Source organism: Colletotrichum destructivum, chromosome 3, assembly GCF_034447905.1.
Source record: "Colletotrichum destructivum chromosome 3, complete sequence".
In the NCBI taxonomy this organism is placed as follows: Eukaryota; Fungi; Ascomycota; class Sordariomycetes; order Glomerellales; family Glomerellaceae; genus Colletotrichum; species Colletotrichum destructivum.
The window spans coordinates 3,670,732-3,691,435 of NC_085898.1; the positions used below are offsets into that span (position 1 = coordinate 3,670,732).

The 20,704-nt window shown below is 56.6% G+C and overlaps 7 protein-coding genes across 7 annotated transcripts; 4 read left to right on the forward strand and 3 right to left on the reverse strand.

Moving 5' to 3' along the window:
* Window positions 1-748: 748 nt before the first annotated feature.
* Window positions 749-4,057, forward strand: CDEST_05205 (Putative nuclear control of ATP synthase 2). The gene is made up of 2 exons (XM_062921364.1): window positions 749-1,688; window positions 1,781-4,057. The coding sequence occupies exons 1-2, from the start codon at window positions 1,672-1,674 to the stop codon at window positions 3,774-3,776; spliced, it is 2,013 nt and encodes a 670-aa protein (XP_062777415.1). The 5' UTR covers window positions 749-1,671; the 3' UTR covers window positions 3,777-4,057.
* Window positions 4,058-5,055: 998 nt separating this feature from the next.
* CDEST_05206 (Putative small GTP-binding protein) lies at window positions 5,056-6,262 on the forward strand. The gene is made up of 3 exons (XM_062921365.1): window positions 5,056-5,317; window positions 5,501-5,768; window positions 5,872-6,262. Exons 1-3 carry the CDS (start codon window positions 5,288-5,290, stop codon window positions 6,180-6,182), a joined length of 609 nt encoding a protein of 202 aa, XP_062777416.1. The 5' UTR covers window positions 5,056-5,287; the 3' UTR covers window positions 6,183-6,262.
* A 655-nt stretch (window positions 6,263-6,917) lies between these two features.
* On the reverse strand, window positions 6,918-8,648 carry CDEST_05207 (uncharacterized protein). The gene has a single exon (XM_062921366.1). The coding sequence runs from the start codon at window positions 8,540-8,542 to the stop codon at window positions 6,920-6,922; it is 1,623 nt and encodes a 540-aa protein (XP_062777417.1). The 5' UTR covers window positions 8,543-8,648; the 3' UTR covers window positions 6,918-6,919.
* Window positions 8,649-8,920: 272 nt separating this feature from the next.
* Window positions 8,921-11,928, forward strand: CDEST_05208 (Putative AAA+ ATPase domain, ATPase, AAA-type, core, AAA ATPase, AAA+ lid domain-containing protein). The gene is made up of 2 exons (XM_062921367.1): window positions 8,921-9,875; window positions 9,970-11,928. The coding sequence occupies exons 1-2, from the start codon at window positions 9,416-9,418 to the stop codon at window positions 11,841-11,843; spliced, it is 2,334 nt and encodes a 777-aa protein (XP_062777418.1). The 5' UTR covers window positions 8,921-9,415; the 3' UTR covers window positions 11,844-11,928.
* Window position 11,929: 1 nt separating this feature from the next.
* On the reverse strand, window positions 11,930-12,564 carry CDEST_05209 (uncharacterized protein). The gene has a single exon (XM_062921368.1). It carries the CDS (start codon window positions 12,511-12,513, stop codon window positions 12,094-12,096), a length of 420 nt encoding a protein of 139 aa, XP_062777419.1. The 5' UTR covers window positions 12,514-12,564; the 3' UTR covers window positions 11,930-12,093.
* Window positions 12,565-13,405: 841 nt separating this feature from the next.
* CDEST_05210 (Putative FAD dependent oxidoreductase, squalene epoxidase, FAD/NAD(P)-binding domain superfamily) lies at window positions 13,406-15,553 on the forward strand. Its single transcript, XM_062921369.1, has one exon. The coding sequence runs from the start codon at window positions 13,784-13,786 to the stop codon at window positions 15,287-15,289; it is 1,506 nt and encodes a 501-aa protein (XP_062777420.1). The 5' UTR covers window positions 13,406-13,783; the 3' UTR covers window positions 15,290-15,553.
* A 1,351-nt stretch (window positions 15,554-16,904) lies between these two features.
* On the reverse strand, window positions 16,905-18,758 carry CDEST_05211 (Putative glycosyltransferase 2, nucleotide-diphospho-sugar transferase). The gene is made up of 3 exons (XM_062921370.1): window positions 18,469-18,758; window positions 17,656-18,375; window positions 16,905-17,596 (listed from the first exon to the last, which is right to left on the reverse strand). The coding sequence occupies exons 1-3, from the start codon at window positions 18,544-18,546 to the stop codon at window positions 17,195-17,197; spliced, it is 1,200 nt and encodes a 399-aa protein (XP_062777421.1). The 5' UTR covers window positions 18,547-18,758; the 3' UTR covers window positions 16,905-17,194.
* Between the last annotated feature and the right edge of the window lie 1,946 nt (window positions 18,759-20,704).

A 20,704-nucleotide genomic window follows, 5' to 3' on the forward strand; every position in this document is an offset into this window, starting at 1 on the left:
AGGCCGAGCCTGGACATCAGTCCATGTGTAGTATGGGTCTATCCGTCTTCCGTGATGGGCCCCAACCAGTAAGGAGCAGACGTGCCCTGGCGAGTGGGTCGGGCGGTGTGCGAAGGCCAAAAAGATCTCGGGAGGCAAAAGGGTGCACAAATTGAGCGTCCTGCTGGGCCGGTGCCGCGGATTGCAGGGGCTGGAACCTAGCTCCTCTCCTCCGGTCCAAGCTCCTTAGGAACGTAGGTTGGAAGTGGCGGCAGTTTGATTCGATGCCCAAGCAAAACATTGGTACGTATTCGTCCACTTCGAGTCGTGATCCAAGTCCATAGTGGCCAATTGAGGGTCATCGAAGGGCATATTGTTGCGTAGGTAATTAGCTGTAGGTACTTCGCCCCATTACAGCAACCAGACATCGATGGTGGGCCTGCCCTATCTTATCGCCTCACATGCATGATGCAGCAGCACCTCACACCTCGACTTTTTCGCCGCTACGCCTCGAAATTTGCGTGGACTGCGGAGCCTAATTGGGTTAGAGCTATCTGTACTTGGAGGCGTGTTTGGGCACGTACCCTACACGAATACGAACATGGAGGGGCGCGCGTTGCACAATCTCACGCCTTGTGTACCGGGCTTGGCGCTACGGTTCTGTCCCTAGCAAGTTCGAATTGGTCAGGCTTGCTCAAAGCTGGTGACATCCTAAAGTATGGTAAGGTAGATACCTGTTTGAGAATCCGTCCCCCCGAGCTTCTCACATCACCCAACATCCGATTGCCGATGAGATCCATCTGACCACTGTCTCCGCTGCGCCGCCTGTGTTGCCGGTGGAAACGGCCCGGCTCTATCCACCCTGCCACTGTTGCAAATGCAATGCTTTCATCGACATCTTTGGACATGGACATGGGCATGGGGGCACATGGCAAGAAGGCGTGTTGCGGTTGTGTCTGATCCGCCCCGACCATGGCTCGGAATATTCCAGCTTAATGCCAGGCCTTCGCCAGCTTGTAACATATTGTTAGTCCGTAATCCGTACCTGAGGTGGGTATGGAGCCTGAGAGCTGGCGGCTGTCATGGCGCTTCCGCTTTGGCTGCTGTTCAATTCTAGAAACCCGCGAAGCTCTCGTGGAGTCGCTTTGAGCAGTACCATGTCATGGTGTCTTGTTTTATGTATCTGAAGCTGTGTGGGGGTTCAGGGTCCTAAGCAACACAATGCTCAGCAACGGTGAGCCTTTCTCTACGGGCCGAATCGTGTAAGAGTTGCAAGTCACCGTCTTCCCTTGATAACGACCTCGAGTCCTGTCCAGCATGCCACTTTGAAGACACTGGTAATGCGTTCTCTGCCCGTTGCTCATTGATCTTAACGACACTGTTGTGGGCGTTAAGCCTCAAGCCCCTGCACACCGATGCAGCTCCGGCGGTCTGGCGGCCCCGTCAGCGGCGCCAGCTCACACTGATGACTAAGACGCATCCGACCCTTCACCGCGTAGGCGGCCGCCCCCTTGTCCAAGTGTTGCCCGGGGCATTCGCTTACCTGATGACGTCTAAACCCAAACTTCCACTCGATTCTGTCTCGCCGAGTCCAACCTCACGCGACTCCTAATCTTCACTGCCCCCGACTTTGGAGACTCACGTCCAACTCATGAATGTGCAGGAGGAGTGCTCTCTGAATGAGAAGCAATAATGTCTGTTGTGGCCGAGTCAGTATATTCCGTCCCATCTTCCCCTCTCCCTTGGTTTTACGTCAACCCCAAACATTCCGTTGTTGACATCCGCGGTTCCCTGCGCACAGTCAAGTCCGTCGCTTAGACGCGCAGCTGGATCGGATTCCTCTGGGCCTGAGCCTCTCCCAAGAAGACGGCGAACTTTCTGCCGAGGAGCATGGCATTTTTAACTCTGCCACGGTAGACGCCTTGTCGTCGCCGAGAATCGACGAGCTTCTGCGCATCGCGAGAGCTCTGTCCACCACCTCGTCCTCGCTCTCGCTGCTCCCTTCCCAGAGGATCCGCGCTCTACTGCATCAGTCAAAGCTGGCAGAGTGGGACTTTCAGGCCGAGAAAAGCCGGGGGGCTGGGCGAGGTCATTATCAATCAGAAATCGAATGGCTCCTCATAAGCAAGGCCACCGTGCAAACCTACGGAATCATCTTAAACACCCTCCTGGACCAGATCATTCCCCTGAGTGATGAGATGTGGTACTGGGATGAGGTTTTGAGTTCATATACTTACAGTAGCCTCTATACCGTACAGACCTCGCCGTTACGCTTATGGGCACTGACCAAAGACGTCTACCACGAGAGCAAACATCGGATACAAAACATCAGCCACGCACCAGGAGACCTCGTTGAGTCGACGCGGACCGGGCTATCTCAGCAATGGAAACAGTTTTACGGCATTGTGCGGGACAGCATTAGAGACTCCTCGATTACGACCCTTCAGCGCAAGGTTCTTTCGCCTGTGGCCCTCAGCCGCGGTGAAGCCAGGAGAAAACTGGCCCATCTTAAGCGTCTGCGAGACATGATAGCAAGCGGTCTCGGCGTCCTTGTCGACGAAGGGCTGACATTCGGCGGAGACGAAGATGACGACGACAAGAGCGAGGCAGGCGTCAACAGCCATGACTGGAAAGGCGTGGTAGAGAGAAGTGTGGCTCTCATGGACATGGTCTTAAAGGAAGCGTTGGTTCTCGAGTATGGGGTCAGCGAGTTCGAGGACAAGGTCTTTGCCGGAGTCGAGGAAGATCCAGAACTTAGTATCCATATCGAGGACGCCAACGCCGTGGAAAAGCCTTCTGTTCTCGCCAGACGCCTCCTCAACATTCTCGACACCGGGCTTCCCAATCACGTCGCCGCTGCGCAGATTCTTGTTCGCAACAACGGTCGCCCGTCAAGACTCATTCGGTACTGGTTGCCCGCAACTGCCGCTCTGCTGTCATCGACGACCATTCTCCAACTTCTCGCCAACCGTCGTGCCGAGATCCTCGGCTGGGTCCAGGACATTGGGGCCACGGCTCGCGACTTTTGGTTCAACTGGGTCGTCGAGCCGACACGCAAGATTGTGGGAACTATCCGGCACGACTCGAGCAGCGAGATTGCCATCATGAGCCGAGACAGCCTGAAAGCCGACCGCGAAAGCCTGGAACGCATGGTTGTGGATTTTGCCTTGGACAAGCCTCATTTTGTGGGCGATGGCGCCTCGCTTACCGATGTTCAGATTGCCGATCTCAGGACCAAGGTCAGCGAAGGAGACGTCACGCCGGTCCTACGCGCATTCGAAAAGGACCTGAGAACCCCATTCGTAGGCGCAATCAAGGGCGACCTCGTTCGATCTCTTCTCATTCAGGTGCAAAAGACCAAGGTCGACCTAGAGGTAGCCATTAGCGGCATCGACTCGTTGCTCAAGAGCCAGGAACTGGTCTTTGGCTTCGTGGGCCTCACTCCAGGTGTGCTCGTCTCGATCGGCATTGTCCAATATCTTCGCGGCATCTTCGGCGCCCGCAGGGGAGCCCGTCACAGCCACAAGGCTGGAAAGAGCATTCGAGTGTTGCGCAACATTGACCGGATCTTCTCGGAGGCGACGCCATCGCAGAACAATCTTCTTTCCTACAAGGATCACGGCCTGCTTCTGTGCGAGGTGCACGTGCTGCGTAACCTGATGCAGAGAGCGCTGCCCCGCGACAGGCAAAGGGAATTCCGAGAGGACTTGGATGACCTTGCCAACCTGAAAGGCATTCAGGTGCAGATTAGGGCATTGGATCGCATTCGCTGGGCCTACGCCAGATGGCTACAGTGAAGGCAGAGAGGAGGAGGAGGAGGGTGAGGAGGAAGAGAAAGAGACTTGGGCGCAATAACGATTCGCATGGATACACGGTCTTACAGGTTTCAGCATTCAGGTCACTTTTATTACGCACAGCGGGAACTGTCTATGCAGTGGGATTTGTACCACATCTGTGTATTCGCTGGAGGCATCATGAATTGTCAAAGGAGCATTGCAAACTAGCACCGGAGCTTAGCAGGCGGCATTTGTCACTATGGACGGCGGTTGAATCAAAAAGTCGGTTTCTTGGCGCAATTGAGCATGATTATCACCAACCTGCGGCGTTGATGACCTGAGGCGCAGGATAGGTAGACGATTTCCCGGCTCGCTATGTGTGATGGTTGCGCCTCGTGAACCCCAGTTGCCCGGCTCGGGCTGCTCAGATTAGGGACCCGTGACCCAGGTTGGAACCTGGGCCCTGAGGTGAGACAGTGCGATGACTTTGGGGTGGCTTTGCAACCTGGGCAAGCCTGACGAAGGCGGGAAACCGAGCGAGCGCATTTAACACTGTTGACTAGAGAGACGAGAGGGGAGGGGGCAGTAAGTGCAGCTGCAACTCGAGGTAGACAGTAAAAATAACGCCCCCCCCCCCCCCCCAAAAAAAAAGAGTCCGCTGGTTAGTCGGTCAAACCGGGCTTTGTTACAACGAGCCGGTGATTACTGATGGTGTTGACCCTGGTGCCCTTGCTTCCGTGATAAGGACGGTCAACAGGACAGATTGCGGTGCTCGCCAGGGAGAGGTAACTACGTCGGATCTACGGCGGAGGGCAGCGAAAGGTTAAATGGAGGAAAGCAAACCAACCTCCTTGGTAGATCCAAGCGCCTCGTTGCAGAAATAAAGTGACGTTGCGGACAGAGAGTTGGTGAGGTAGGTAGTGTAGTGGTGTTCTCTGGGAGAGTCAGCAGCGGGCTAGGTACGTTGCGGACAGTGTGCTAGACCGCCCACCACCAGCACCAAATCCCTTAGGCCCTGTCCCAGCAGGACCAGCACAAGTGCCAGTTCAGGTCGGGTCGGTCAAGCAAGAATGGCCGGGTCGTGTCTTACCCCAGACGAAGGCGCCACTCTCGCCCAGCGATTCGACGGGGACGGGGACGCTACACTGCCTGGCGCTACGTACCTCCTCCTTTCTCCCTCCTCCCTCCTCAGTAAAGTGGACTTGTACAGTGCCCGCCTCTCGCCTGCAGCCCGGAACTGGCTGCATACGTACCTATACTCTGTACCTACCTTGCCTATTCCTACCTTCTCCTACCTTACGGCAGACAAGCAGGCCGATTTCCTTAACACATCCCAAAACCGATTCCATCCCACCCCCCCGTACCTCCGAATCCGACGGCGAACATCGCGACAACTCTCTCCCCTTCTAAATCCCCGTCATCTCGATTACAACAACTCGCTCGGCACCCTTACGTCGTCCCGGAGAAGCATCACTTTCCCCTAAAGATCGACCCCCTTGGTTCTCAGTCCCTGACCATCCGCCGCCGCCAAAATGTCGAACAACCGCAACTACGACTTCCTTGTACGTGTCGAATGCTGCTGCCCCTCCCTACACTTCGTCCCACCCTTTGGCTCGAGATGGTCGATTTTCGTTCCCTGAATGCATCCCCTCTAGTTTGGGAAGGCGCTGTCCTTCCCTTGCAACAGGATCATGAGCTGAACAAAATACAACATCGTGTTCACATGTGGCTGACAAGCACCCCAGATCAAGCTGCTGCTGATCGGCGACTCGGGCGTAGGCAAGTCCTGCTGCCTGTTGCGCTTCAGCGAGGACTCGTTCACGCCGTCATTCATCACGACTATCGGCATCGACTTCAAAATTCGCACCATCGAGTTGGACGGCAAGCGTGTCAAGCTCCAGATCTGGGATACTGCCGGCCAGGAGCGCTTCCGCACCATCACCACCGCATACTACCGCGGCGCCATGGGTATTCTCCTCGTCTACGACGTCACCGACGAGCGGTCTTTTAACAGTACGGTCTCTCCCTTGCGCCTCCCAGTCCATCTTCACTCCGACTCGGCCGAAGCACTTCAGCCACACATGTGAGAAAAGGCTGACCACTCTTCCCAATACAGACATTCGCACCTGGTTCGCCAACGTCGAGCAACACGCCACCGAGGGCGTCAACAAGATCCTCATCGGCAACAAGTGCGACTGGGAAGAGAAGCGCGTCGTCTCGACCGAGCGCGGCCAGCAGCTCGCCGACGAGCTTGGCATCCCCTTCCTCGAGGTCTCTGCCAAGAGCAACATCAACATCGATAAGGCCTTTTACTCACTCGCCGCCGACATCAAGAAGCGCTTAATCGACAACCAGAAGAATGAGCAGCCCGCTGCCTCGGGCGTCAACGTCGGCGAACAGGGTGGAGCCGGCGGAAAGTGCTGTTAAAGTGGGATAGAGACGAGAAGAGATGCTCGACTTTCCCCTGTTTTTCTAAAGGAAGAAAGCAAGACTTGACTTATGTTTGGGGTGGGGTTTTGGGTCGATTTGGCGCTGCCGCCGGGGGCACAGCGCTTTTCCACGAAAGGCAGAAAGACATGCAAAGAAAGGAGGGGTTTCCGGCATTACGGGTCTCGTAGTAGACCTGGTCGTCAGGAGAGTGACGATCTCGGAGAGAGGAAGAAATGTGCAGGGAAACCAAGGAACAGGCCCGGGGGTATCGGCGAGGGAGGGGCCTTGGGTGGAGTCGCAAGTATGGCGGCTTCGTGGCGGGATGTGTTGGCCAGGCTGGGAGAGAACGGTACACGGCGGCGCCCACCAACCTGCCCACTCACCTACCTTTGGACCCCAAAGAGAAGAGTACTGTGTGGTTATTTTCATGTGGTTTCTTGCCGATAACGCGCTTTCATCCCCTAGAGAGCAAATATCTGGTCTGGAGTTTCGGTTTCTATTTCTGGGTCTTATAATACATCCGTTTTTTTCTCTCTCTCGCAATACAGTCCGGGGGCCGATCATGAGGCTCGTCGCGAGACCTGGCATGAAGCTTACATCAACAAACCCGGTCCTGATAAGGGTCTTCCAATCCTACATGTTGTCACATATGATTGGGTCAGAGATTGGCTCTATGAGGCACATTTGCCAACATCCAATATAGTACAGTTTGAACCGGTTTAGCCGCCTTTCAATCACCATACAACGTGGGTGTTCAAGGTAACGGTCGAGCCGTTTGATAATACAAACTCCTTCCTGTGCCACGCGCGGACGAAACGTCTGGCCTCGTGCACATCAGGGAACGACAGCACGAAGCGAGCCGACGAAGCATTCTCGTCGGGCACGCCGCCGCCCCTCTGCTGTCCCTCAGAATCCACTAACGGCGGCGGTGCGTCGTCGTCGTCGCCATACCTCCACTCGGATTCGTCGGCATCGAGGTTATCGCCCGGCGCGATGGCCCGGCTGTCGACCTTGGGCGCGAAGTAAGGACGCATGTGTTGCACGGGCCAGCCCAGGTTCCGCTCGCGCGCGTCGCGGCGAAGCCAGTAGGTCAGCATGCGCTGGTCGATGGTGCCGCCGTCGACCGAGAGGATGACGTGGGAGTTTGCGCGCGGAGGGGGCTCGGGCGTCATGCTCAGCAGGCCTTGGATGCTGAAAGTGCCGAGGCGGGCTTCAGTGGCGCGGTCTAGCTTGTAGATGTGCAGGCTCAAGGGGGCCCTGGACGGGGGCGCAAGGGTGAAGATGGAGGAGGCCGAGCCGCCCGCTTCGGCGTGAGAGGCCGAGATGGAGGTCAGGGGGGCTGCGGGGGACAGAAGGGAGCGGCGCACGCCGGCATGGCGGCGCTGGGCCTCCTTTTGATAGGACGCCGCGGCGGCGTACGAGTCGAATAGGATGAAGTAACGGCCCATGGGCTCAAGGGTACTGTAGTCGTAGGCCTGCATCACTTTGCGGATGGAAGAGGACCAGCCGTCGAGGTGGTGGCCCTGAGGGCCGATGCGGTAGAAGTCGCTCTCCTGGAGGTTCGGGCTGGCATTGGAGAGGACGAGCATGGCAGAGCGGTCGACCATTGCCGTGGAGGATGACGAGGAGGGGGAGGATGAAGATGTGGCAGTGGTTGCGTTGCCGTTGTCGGCGCCGGCGGGGTCGCTTTTCGGGAGAGAGTCAAGCCAGGATTGGAGGTCGTCGTGGTTGATGTGTCTGTCTTCGTAGAGTTGTTGCTCGGCCTTTGAACGCCCTTCTGCCGCTGCTCCCGGTGTTGGCTCTGGTGCCGAGAAGAGCTCGGTAAAGATAGAAGAGCGTTCATCTCCAGCTGTCCCAGCCTGGGCCTTTGTCGCCGGCGATCGTGACTCCAGGATGCTAGCGATCTTGGCTGGCGCCTCGCGTTCGGCAAGTCTGGACTTCTGCTTGTATTCTGCCGAATCGGGCTTCCCGTCGGTCGTGGACGTCAGGAAGCGGACCTTGACTTTCCCGTCCCCATCGTCCTTTTGCGATGCGGTCGAGGCACCCCCGTGGTGCCGGCCGCCCCCCCGACGCGGTGTCGTGATGTCCCCATCGGGGAAGAGCTCCTCAAATAAGGTAGGGGGTCTCGGCTTGGACTGTTTCCACGAGGGATTGTCGTCTGCGCTGCGCTGGGCTCCGACGGAGAAGGGCCGTATCCAGCCGGCGTAGGGTCTAGGGCTCCATCGCGGTGTCAAGACGGAGGCGGAGGCGCGTGGCAAGGGCAACAACGGGAGCCGTTGTCGGGCGGCGGTCGTGGTCATTCGGGCAGCTCCTCTTCCGATCGAGCTGCTCAGCCCTCGGAGGTCAGCCCATTGCATGGGGCCCAGATGGAATCTATCAGCGCGACGGGTGGGCGACGCGTCGTGTGCGTGATTCCTCAAAGGGAATTTGGCGTGTCGTTGGAGATTCGGGATGAAAGAGGTGGGAAAAAGGTTTGTGGTAAAAAAGAAGTACCAACCTAGGTAGCGCAAGGAACGAGGTCGGAGCTGGGCTTCAACGGGCTTTCTTCGCTGGCGGCCCCGGGAATGTGACGTTGGACGCTTGCAGGGGAGGTACCCCCGTACCTGAGCTGACGTGGGGCCGGTCTTGGGATGAAAATTGTTAGGGGACTTTGAATTTTTCACGGGGTCTCTGGATAGGCGGGCACTTACACGAACCTGGATTTGCGTCTTAGTTGATTCGCTTGTGGACGATATTTTCAACCAACAGGGTCGAAGGAACTCTACAAAACTGAAGAAAACTCCAAATTGGGTGGCTCTCCATAAAGAAACGATCTCTGGGGGAAGAAAACTACTGATGCAAGGCTGTCGTGGTTGCTTGTGTCTGCCCTGAGAAAACTCATTCATCCCCGATCTCTTACAGCAGGGTTTTCTTCATGTCATACCCCGGTCCGGCCCTACACCATTAGCAAGGAACGGCCACTCATGTGGGCAACGACGACGGGTGCTAAAGAATAGCATCAACCGAAGAATTCCAATCCGTACGACAAGGCGATGAGAAACTCGAGGTCGCGGACGAATTTTCTTCTATTTTCTTCTTCAGTCCGAAGTCCCTTTTCTGTGTCTCGTTCATCAGTACGATTGATCAGTCCCAACCTCTCACTTTGCCTTCAGTGAGATACCCACTCGCCATAGTGAAGACATCGACAACGGTAGCGACGACTCCGACAAATCACTCCGGCACGGGATAAGATGGCCAAGACCATCGATGGCAAGGTCCGCCCCCTCGCGCCATTTGACAAGACACTCGAAAAGTCGACGCTAAAAGGCGCGTCCCGGATCTATGTCAACCGGGACTCCCTCATCCAGCTCACTGGCAGCGTCGACAACGGACGGCGCTGCATTGTGTCGAGAAACGTCGCTCAGGATGCGGCCAAGTCCACGTCCATAACGGAGCCGTTGCATCGCGAGGCGGCTCTGTGGACTTTGTCCGACAAGAACATCAGCCCCAACATCATCCTCATGAGCGAGGCGTACCGCGAGGCCTGCGGGTTCGAGCTGGGCGACCAAATCACAATCACCATGTGCGAGAAGACCGTCATCCCCGACGCCGAGGCCGTGAACATCCTACCCGTGACTACGTCGGAGAGAGAAAGAGCCGAGATTAGTGCGTGGGAAGGTGCCTGGATTGGGGTGATTCGGTTCTATCTCGGTCAGTACTATCAACTCCGTGCTCATCCATCATGGACATCTGTGACATTTCTTCCACCCCAAAACTCATGTTGAAGAACGCTGACCCCGTCCAGGGCGCGCCGAACATGTGTTCCCCGGCATGAAGTTTGAGTGTGTGGCGCCAGGGGCCAAGCAGATGTTCAGGATTACAACCGTCGACGGTCAAACAGACAACGTCGCCCGCTACGTCGTTTCAACAATACCGAGCATCGTCTCCAGCGAGGAAGAAGAAGAGCCTGTTCAAGAGGTCGTCCGGGACGTGACACGTCTCGTCGTCTCCAACATTCCAGGTCTGCACGCCGAAGAGAAGAGGCTGAGGAGCTTCCTCCGCGGCTTTAACACGAACTTCGTCTACAAGGGCCAGCAGAAGTCCTGCGGCATCGTCATCCACGGCGGTCGGGGCACCGGTAAGTCGTACATCCTGAGCCGTATAGCGGCGACGGGCTGGGGCAGGGTCTTCCGCATAGAGGAGAACGACAAGTCGTCCACGGTGGAGGAGGTCTTCAAGCAGGCGCGGACGATGCAGCCCAGCATTATTCTTATCGATGGCCTGCAGGCCTTGATCGGAAAAGACAGGGCGAATTCCACGGCCATCATCCAGAGATTGGGACAGCAGCTCGACCAGCTGGCCGAGGATGCGGTGAACAACGGCACCCTCCCCAAGGTCGTCGTTGTCGCCACTTGCCTGGACTACATGACCGACGTGCCGCCTGAGCTCCAGAAGAGGACGAGGTTCGAGCGAAACATCCCCCTCTCTATACCCAATGCAGAGGGCAGGTTAGAGATCCTCAAATCGTTTGACATACCCGTGCAGCCAGAGGTCAAGGACGTCATGCTGGTCAAGTTGTCACAACAGACGCACGCTTTCAACGCAAGCGATCTCGACAGGCTCATTGAGAACTCAATGATCATCTCGGCGGAGCGGCTGGACCCAGACGAGACGGGGTACGACGAGGAGACGATGGGGACGCCGTACCTCTCGCGCGAGGACCTGGAGCAGGCACTGCGCTCTACAAGACCAACAGCCATGCACGACGTGAACCTCAAGCCCCCAACGATCCACTGGCAGGACGTCGGCGGCCAGGAGAGCCTCAAGAAAGCCCTGCGCAACATGATCACTCTCACGACGACAAATGACCCGACGGTCCAGAAGCTCATCCTGACACCGCCCAAGGGTCTCCTCCTCTACGGCCCACCGGGCTGCTCCAAGACTCTGTCGGCGCAGGCCATGGCGACCGAGTCGGGGTTTAACTTCTTCGCCGTCAAGGGCGCGGAGCTGCTCAACATGTACGTGGGCGAGTCGGAGCGGGCGGTGCGGCAGCTGTTCGAGCGGGCGCGCGCCGCAAGCCCCAGCATTATCTTCTTCGACGAGATCGACTCCATCGGCGGGCAGCGCGCCGGCGGCGGCGCAGCCGCCAAGAGCCAGGGGTCCGTCAACATGCTTACGACGCTGCTCACCGAGATGGACGGCTTCGAGGCGCTGTCCGGGGTGCTGATCCTCGCGGCGACGAACCGACCGGAGGCTATGGACCCGGCGCTACTTCGCCCCGGCCGCTTCGACCGCATCGTGTACGTCGGTCCGCCAGACGCCGCGGGGCGCGAGGCGGTCTTCAACCTTTACCTGCGGAAGCTGCCGCTCGCGGCCGACGTGGACGTGGCGGAGCTCTCGCGGTTGTCTGAGGGCTTCTCGGGCGCCGAGATCAAGCAAATCGTCAACGTCGCGACGGAGCCGGCGTTGAATAAGACGCTGAACAAGACGTCGGGGCAGGGAGCGGCGGACGGCGGCGCCAGGCTGGACGGCGGCGAGATGGCACAGGACCAGGTGCGGGTGTGCATGCAAGACATCGTCGAGGCCATCAAGTCTGTGCCAAAGGGCATCACGCAGCAGATGCTGGACGGGTATGAGAAGTGGTCGAAGCAGTTCATGAAGCACCAGAACCAGAAGTAGAAATAGAAATAGAACGTCGTGATTGTTCCATGGGTTGTGGCTTTTGGTCTCTCTAGTGGCCGTTGGTTGTTTTCACGTAAGTATTCAGGGGGTACTCGAAAGACTGCCATGGAAAGATCATGGCCAAGCACGGATGTTACACTTCGAACCCGGCCTGTGTGCGTCTGGACCAGCCAGCACCTAACGAAGCAGCAAAGGGTAGTGAATGGCAAGTAGATGCACTCTCGATCCAAGCGAACTGGTCATACGCCTACGATGCTGGCAAGCAAAAGGCCCTGCCCTGAGAAGAGAGGATGAGACTTGTTTGTACTACAGCATCCCGCATGGAATTTTTTTGTGCCCCCATCGCGTCTCCATACGCCTCGGTGCCGAGTTTCCTAACTTGATTCTCTCTTCGCAACTTACCCATGGCAAGAAAGGCCTTTTGCCAACGAATACCCTCGTTGTACAGGGGGGCTTCTCCGAGTAGGGAGTCGCACCGGCGAACTCCTGGCTGAATGGCATGATCGCCTGAACCAGAGGTCAAGAGGCCGTCAAGGCAATGCAGGCATTCAGGTAGCAGCGACATGAGCTGCGCTGTCCAGGCATCGCTTCCTCGACGTTGGGTTGATTGCGCTCCTGTATAGATCTGGGACCGGCATGTGGTGTGATGTGAGTTGCGGTAGAACATCGGGCGGTTACGGGATCACAGCCAAGACTTGTGTTGGGGCAGACAGAGTGCGAGGGTACTTTCACATGTTGCGATAGACTCAAATGAAGCCCCCGGTCTGCCCCACGTAGAGAAAAGCCTGATGCACATATCCAGATGGTGTTGGTGGTGCAACTTCCTGGGCCAGAGACGTGCGTGATTGGCTTAGTACCTATTGGCGGGATGTAAGTGGCACCCGAATCCAGGCTTCTGAATGGATCATCTCGGCCAACATCTGGTGACGGGTCGGGTACAATGGACGAGGTGTGCTTCAGACTCTTCTGAGTGGCCGAGTGACCACTAATGCAGCTCGGATAAGGGCGCGCGCGTCAGCCCATTCAGGTATTGCTTGATTCGAGTCGAGCTTTCAGAAAATGAGCCCTACCCGGCTTGGGGAGGGCTAAGGGTCCGATATGGTGTTGCCCTTGTCCTTACAGGTAGGAAAGGGAGACAAGGAGAAAAGAGAGAGAGTGGCAGGGTGGAACAACAGAGTGCCTGATGTTTGGGCCGGCTGGAATCCATTACGCATGACTATGGTTCGACACGTGAAATGGGCGGTGTGTGGGCACCCATTGCAAGGTGGTTATTGGCCCGATTGCAACGGCGGGAGCCGCTATGGAACGACTTGTCGTTGAGATCGCCTTCTGTAATTTTTCTGGACCTCGTCGTTTCCCAGGGGAGGGACACTCTCAGAATGGGCTAGCTAGTTGTACTAACAGAGATATTGTGTTGCTGGATTATTATCTAGGTACCACACTGTCAAAGAGCCACGCCAGGGGGGAGGGGGTCCTTGCAAACTACCTAGGTACATAGGTAGCTAAGTAAATTGTCCACTCATCACGCTTCTTTTCCTCACGGATTTGCTACCCCCTACAATTAACTGTACGTCGTTCGAGACTGGACGAACGACAAGTCTACCACCCGTCTTTCCTTAAAACCGAAAAGCGCAACTTGCCTTACTCCTTCTTTCTCCTCTACTCACCTCTCCCTGTGACTCCTCCCCTTCAAAGTAAAACACTCTCAAGGAGATAGGGCGCATTCCCAACGGCCACTTCCAAGGCTCCGACGGCGACTTTATGGAACATTCAACAACGTACTAATAAAGCTTTCTCTGCACAAGTCTTCAAACACCACCGCCGCCACCACCGCCACCACGACGCCCGACGACACACCGAAACCCCTCCCCGGCAGCTCGACGCTTCAACAGCAACCCGAATCCAACTACACGAACCCCCTCCGAAATCAACTTGAAATGACCGACATCTCGACAGTAGCTGCCAACGCCCGCGCCGAGCGCCGCAGCAAGTACCACGAGGCCGATGTCGTCGTCGTCGGCGCTGGTGTTTTTGGCTGCGCCATTGCCTACGCCTTGGGCCAGCAGGGGAGAAGCGTCATCTTGCTCGAGAGGTGGATGAAGGAACCTGACCGCATTGTCGGCGAGCTTCTGCAGCCTGGCGGCATCGTCGCCCTGCGCCAATTGGGTCTGGCCGACACCCTTGAGGGTATTGATGCCATGCCCTGCAGCGGCTACAAAGTCAGCTTCCACGGCGAGGGAGTCGACATTCCCTACCCCTCCTTTGACGAGAACGGGCGCATGATCCACCCCTCCAACAGCACCGAGTCGACGTCTTCGAGCGCAAAGCAGAAGGAGGGCCGCTGTTTCCACCACGGTCGCTTCATCATGAACCTCCGCAGGGCTTGCCAGAGGCAGGAGAATATCACCATTTTCGAGACCGAGGTGACGGCAACGGTACGCGGCGACGACCAGAACACTGTCCTGGGCGTCAGGTCCAAGACGACGGATCCCGTGACGGGTGACAAGAAGGACGACTATTTCTTTGGCCAGCTGACCATCATCGCCGACGGCTACGCCTCCAAGTTCCGCAAGGAGTGCCTTCCTGAGGTCCCCACGGTCAAGTCCAAGTTCTATGCACTCGAGCTCATCGACGCCCCCATGCCATCGCCCGGGTACGGCCACGTCGTCATCGGCAAGGCCTTCCCCGTCCTCATGTACCAGATCGGCACCCACGAGACCCGCGCCCTCATCGACGTGCCTGCCAACATCCCCGAGGCTGCGCCCGCCGCCGGCGGCGTCCGCGGCTACATCAAGAATGTCGTTATGCCGTCCCTGTCGCCCCAGATGCGGCCGTGCTTCGAGGCCGCCCTCGCCGACGGCAAGATCCCCCGCTCCATGCCTAACTCATATCTGCCTCCCTCGCGGCAGACGGCGAACGGCATGCTCCTCCTCGGCGATGCCCTCAACATGCGTCACCCCCTGACGGGCGGTGGCATGACCGTTGCCTTCAACGACTGCGTCATCCTGTCCGACCTGCTCCACCCCTCGCGCGTGTCTGATCTTGCCGACCCCGTCGCCATCAAGAACGTGATGCGCGAGTTTCATTGGCGCCGCAAGAGCCTGACTTCCATCATCAACGTGCTGGCCATGGCCCTGTACGCCCTATTTGCCGCTAACGACCGCCAACTGCGCGCCCTGCAGATGGGCTGCTTTCAATACTTTCACCGTGGTCACGCCGCGGAGCCCATGGCGCTCATGGGCGGCCTCATGCACCAACCGTCTAGGCTCGCCTACCACTTTTTCAGCGTCGCCTTCCTCGCCATCTGGCTCAACGCCCTTGACGTCATGAGCGGCAGCGTCTTTGGCTTCCTCAAGGCGCCCCTGGCGCTCATCGATGGCATCCTGATTCTCTGGAGAGCAAGTGTTGTGTTCTTGCCCGTCATGTGGCGTGAGCTGAGATAGAGATATGTAGGCGATTGATGGGGGAAACCCCACGGTTATTAGATTAGACATGAGCGAGAGGCGTTGGCGGAATGAGTGATGAACCAACTAAAGACAAGAAGGAAATGGGATTTGGAATCCTCCTTCCGGGGTCCTATGTTAGGAGGATCCTCGGGCTGTACATATACACATACACATACGACGAACCATGTTTGGGACGGAAGCGGATCATTGGATCACTGGGTGTAGATACAGGCGTATTAGGCCGCATTGTAATCTTAATATGTTCAAAACTTCTGGTATTGGCAATCGTCCTGTTGCAAGTTGATGTGTGAACTTCCCTTTGCAGCAAACCAAGCCCAAAGGCACTGAGGTGTGAAATATCGAGGTTCTTGTTCTGCGAGCGGCAGTACTGTTTGGGACATGAGTTGTCACCGGACGAAGGGACGTGATTCGTCTTGAATCTGTCGTTATGCCAAGATTCTTTGCTATTGTGGAATGGCTCTGCTGGCAGCTGTGTTTCTCGCCTGGGGAGTAGGTACCGAGATTGACAAAAGAAGATACCACTGTTATTGCTCCTGGGGCAATGAGCAATTAGGCTACATCCGAAAGCCAGTTGTTTGTTGTTAAGAGAGGTGGCAGGCAGGTTATCAGTCCCCTTGCGCAAACGCAACATCATGCGTAATTACTGTTGGCAACATGAGGAGCATCTAACATCCTAGTGCACGAGAGCCGCGGTACCATCTAGTTGGGATCGGTTGCTTGCCAGTGATCTGCGGTTGCGTCGCAATTGGTAACCGCATAGGGAAGGACGCCGGGAGTCCTTTAGAGCTGCGTGAAGATTCTGAGCCACCTGATAAACAACAACAACAACAGCATATCCTTTCCATGACCCAAGACAACGCAGTATCGCCATCAACTCCAGGGACTTGTAATGGAGACACAGTCACCGTTCTCTTCCTCTTTTCCCCTTCTTACCCACACAAGTTTCTTGCTCCCTAGCTTCATTAACGGGTAGGGTTAGACTCAAATCAACAGCAGCAGTACAGGACCGAGGCTCGGCCAGGAAGATTATTTGCTTGTTCACCAGCGCACACGTTCACCGGCGAACACTGAAAACATAAGTAATTGGAGCCTAATTAGCACATTGTCAGAGCTGCTTCCCTGCGGCAGCACGTCTGTGCTTTCAGATGTGCTCATTCGGATCAGGAGCAAGAGCGTCCCCAGCGCAACGCTTCAGACAGGCGGACTAGAGGGATATGAACCTCTTCAACAACAAATTCAACCACATACGACCATACCCATTGGAAAACTCGGGATCCCGTCCGCTCTCCCATAGATAAGCCAATGAGGGCCGGATTAGTAGTTGGGTCGGTGACGACCAGCGAATACCTGGTGTTGTATGTCTTTTGTCGGATTTCATCCGACCTTGTACTTTTTTTGTCCAGCTAACCATTGGTCCTTGCCGGTGTTTTGCTACGCCCATCGCGACGCCGTCGATATAAGAAGTCGTACTTAATCGACTTAGGGAATGAACAACTGCGCCTTTCCTTGCTCCTTGACTCAAGTCACCTATGCAATCCACGAATTTTGTATTCCAAAGAAAGGCCCTTCGACATGGTGCAATGGCCTCCCCTTCAAGCCGAACAGTTCAAGTTCCGCAGCCACATCGGTGTATCTTGCCCCGAACCTCGATGCGAAGGTCCCCAGTATCACAAAAGAATACTCTCACCGAGAGCAACATGAATGGACCGTACAATATAATAGGCATCTGTGCCCTTTCTATTTTCTTCCGCAGATTCAAGAGTCTACTTACAGAACTTTTACCTACACACCAGTCCCTTCAAGAGAACGTGGTTGTAGAAACTCTCGGGTTATCAAAGCAAGATGAACAGAGAAAAGAAGAAACATGGGAGAACCTAATCCCTACGTGAGCCTTCGACGATAGACACCCATCATCCAGCTACCCCTGAGCACCGCCAGGCCGATGGCCATTTTGATGCTGTCCGAGATAACACTGAGCTTGCTACCGGGAACCTCGTGCCAGTCGACGGGCACCTCGGCGACGCGGATTCCGGGGCTGGTGCCAATAACACTGCCGTCGTCCCCGAAGACGGGTGCAGGCGGGGCCGACTCGGCGAGGAGGAGCATCTCTATGTCAAAAATCCAGCCCTCGGCGTGCATGTAGGGAATGATGTGCGGGAGTGCGGCACGCGTGAAGAGCTTGAAGCCGCACTGGGTGTCACGGAGGCGAGATGTAGCGGGCGGAGTGAGAATCATGAGGACGAGGTGGAAGGAGCGCATGAGGAAATTTCGGAGAGCAGATCGCTGGTGATAATTGTCAGCGGGTTGAGCGTTTCGTGAAGCCGATGAAGGGGCCTGCATACCTTGACAACGGCCTCGCTGCCGACGAGGTGGGCGCGGCTGCCGATAGCAACACCGCGGTGAGAACCATCCACGACATCCTCGCAGCCCTGGATCAGACGGCCCAGGTCGCTGAACTTGGTCGCGCCATCGGCGTCGGCAAAGAGCACATATTCGCCGCGGGCGTGGCGGAAGCCGTGGGTAACGGCGCCGCCCTTCCCACGGTTACGCTCAAGCTTGACGATGCGGATGACGTCGTGGAGGCCCTTCTTCTGCGCAAATTCGAGGCAGACATCGACGGTGCGGTCTCGGGAGCCGTCGTCGACAACCAGGATCTCGTAGCCGCTCAGGGCCTCGGAAGGCGGATTCTTGGCACGGCGACGCGGCGCGGTAGGACTGAGGAGGGGTTTGGACGGCGATGAGGGCCGGCCAAAGTTCTCATCGAGATAGGCGACCGCCTCCTCGAGGGTGGGCAGGATGCGAGTTTCTTCATTGTAGGCAGGGAGTACGACAGTGAGGCGCACGTCGGCGGGGTCGATGGTCGCGCCCGAGTCGGGAATGTCGCGAGGGTCGGTCAGGTGTGCGCGAGCTTCGGAGACGCTGCGCTCGGCGAACCAACGGTCGAACCAACAAGGCGCGGAGATCTTGATCGCGTTTCCAGAGGCGGAAGAGGTGAGGTAGATCTTCTCGGAGGGGAGGACGGCGCGGGGCTTCGGGGCGACGAGGTGGAGGGTGACAAAGACCTATAGATGGGAATTGTCAGCTTCAATTGAACCATTTGTGGACCAAATACAATAGAGAGAAAGGTCTCGTCCGAGAGAAAGTCCCGAACCTACCGTGAGAAGACCAATGGCGGCAAGACTGAGCAGCGCGACGGCAAGTGTAGGCCACGATGCCCGTGTGATCTGTTCCATGGCTGGGTCGCGACAATGACAGCGGATGCTAGAGTTGCCCCTGGCCAAGGGCAAAGAGGTAGAAAAGGCAGCCAAATGGTTAACGTGTCTGCTGGACAAAAGATAAAGGGGAAAAAAAGGAAGGGAAAAAAAGGACCGAGAGAAGGAAGCACTGCAACTGCCGCTGCAGCAGCTCAAGTCAGAGACAATGAGAAGAAGGCAGCGCAGTTAGGTTGTATATTCGCAGTATTGCACAGCACCGCACTGCTAGTTTTAGGGGTTCTGGGATACGTAATGCGGAACAGCTCTCTCGGGAAGGCCCCTCTCATTCGTGGCTTGACAAGGCTAGCCAATTGAGCCAATGAAGAGGGACTGTTGGGGAGGCATGGAGCATGGAGGGGTAGATCCCCTGTAGGAATGCTCCTGCTCTTTTCGGCTTGTGGGGGACGGGTACAGGACAGCCTTGCATTAGTGTACAACTTCGGTGCCCTGTCACCCAGAGTTCAGATGGGGTGGTACGCCGCCAGCAATGCGACCTGCCATGAATCGCATTCATCATGGCATTGCTGGAAGGGATCATCCATCGTCTTTTTCAGGTTGAGGAGGGTGGGGGGGGGCTAGCAACTCGGCCCCAACCGACTGGATTCGCTTGCATTGCTTCAGCATAACCCCACGAACATGGCCAAACGAGTCCAGGTTTATCTAGGGAAACAACGACAACAACACCCCATTAAACAGCTATAGCCTCAGCGTTGCCTAGGTCAGCTTGTCTACACCAAAAGCAGCCAAAAGTTCGGCCAGCAGCGAGGAGCGCAGTACCACTGCCACTGCAACAAATTAAGCCCAAAAGCACAAAGGAGGGTTCAAACCGATATCCCGTGCCATCTGTTCGATCAATTCGGATCAACCTGGTTGTTGTGCTGTAGTGGCGCGCCGTGAGCCGATCCAAGACATCGCGGGGTCCCGAGGATGCTCCCGTCCCGTTCGGATTCAACCTACCTGCCATATGCTGCCTCGCATTCCCGGGAATGCCGTGCCTTGCGTGGAGAAGAGCCAGATCGGTCGGTGTTCGTCCAAATGTTCATTTGTTCATCGATCTGCAGCGGACGCACGCTTTCCTTTTCCAACCCATCGTCTCCGTTCAGAGTGTCCCATATGGCGACCCGAGGTCGAGGGAGCATTACCAGCCCCGAAGGCCGCGTCTTCATCCCCATCGGTGGCGCGTCACCCGCTTCTTGCTGCCAGTCGCCGTCTGCCATCACTTCACAAAGCCACCCGAATTCCATGCAACACAGCTTGGTCCACCCCCTTCTCAGATTCGCTCACCAAACGGCACCAGCCCGTCCACGTCCAATCGCACGGACGGCCTGGCGCCACCAAGATCCTTCTTAGATGAAATTGAGAGGTTGAAGAAAACTTCAGCCGCCCGGGCGGCTCCTTCAAGCCACACGACACCTTAACACAGCACGTTTTGTTTTCCGTGGAAATTGTGGCCAAGCCGTTCGTCGTCTCTTTCCGCAGCGCCTGCTTGACCACATAATTTAGGGTTGACGAGGACGGAGAGAACCCCAGGCGAAGGGGAGAGGGACGCAGGCATCTCGTCTAAGCTCTCAGCCTCTCACGGTCAGGCCCCGAATTCTCCGTCTGATTCCTCGGTAGCCTGTCAAGATTCCACGCAGAAACAGCAAGCCAAGTTCAGCCGTATCAGCTGCGCTTGATTCGAACCAATGTTCAAGAACACGCACGAGACTCAGCTCCTCGGGACCCAAGGACGAAACGAAACCTCAATTGCCCAGTGTCACCGTGGGCTGAAATGGGGTGATGAAAAGAGGAGACAGGAAGAAGCAGGGCAAAAGCGCCAGGGTTGTACCGCATATGCCACGCGCTGCACAATCCTCTGCCATCACTTCAATATTTCATGACCCTGCATGCATATTCGGCCGAAGACTGACAGGTGCACATGCATTCATGAGGGACTCGACGACAATGAGGCTGCAGCGGGGAGGAGCCGGAGGTCACCGAGCCAAGCATCTTTCACTTCTCAGCTTGCCTTGTCAACCCCCGTCCCGTCACTTACGCGAGCCCTTCGGCACCAACGCAGTTTCTCAATCAGTCCTCGGCGCATATGCAAGAAGTCGATAAAGCATGTGTTGGCGTGCGTGTCTGTCTCCACCAACGC

Bases quoted from the DNA above. Each gene is read 5' to 3' on its own strand.
- CDEST_05206 (XM_062921365.1), top strand. From the start codon at position 5,288: ATGTCGAACAACCGCAACTACGACTTCCTT. The intron at 5,318-5,500 runs GTACGTGTCGAA...CAAGCACCCCAG, and splicing joins ACCGCAACTACGACTTCCTT to ATCAAGCTGCTGCTGATCGG. The intron at 5,769-5,871 runs GTACGGTCTCTC...TTCCCAATACAG, and splicing joins CGACGAGCGGTCTTTTAACA to ACATTCGCACCTGGTTCGCC.
- CDEST_05207 (XM_062921366.1), bottom strand. From the start codon at position 8,542: ATGCAATGGGCTGACCTCCGAGGGCTGAGCAGCTCGATCGGAAGAGGA.
- CDEST_05208 (XM_062921367.1), top strand. From the start codon at position 9,416: ATGGCCAAGACCATCGATGGCAAGGTCCGCCCCCTCGCGCCATTTGAC. The intron at 9,876-9,969 runs GTCAGTACTATC...GACCCCGTCCAG, and splicing joins GGTGATTCGGTTCTATCTCG to GGCGCGCCGAACATGTGTTC.
- CDEST_05209 (XM_062921368.1), bottom strand. From the start codon at position 12,513: ATGTTCTACCGCAACTCACATCACACCACATGCCGGTCCCAGATCTAT.
- CDEST_05210 (XM_062921369.1), top strand. From the start codon at position 13,784: ATGACCGACATCTCGACAGTAGCTGCCAACGCCCGCGCCGAGCGCCGC.
- CDEST_05211 (XM_062921370.1), bottom strand. From the start codon at position 18,546: ATGGAACAGATCACACGGGCATCGTGGCCTACACTTGCCGTCGCGCTG. The intron at 18,376-18,468 runs GTAGGTTCGGGA...TCCCATCTATAG, and splicing joins CCGCCATTGGTCTTCTCACG to GTCTTTGTCACCCTCCACCT. The intron at 17,597-17,655 runs GTATGCAGGCCC...AATTATCACCAG, and splicing joins GCAGCGAGGCCGTTGTCAAG to CGATCTGCTCTCCGAAATTT.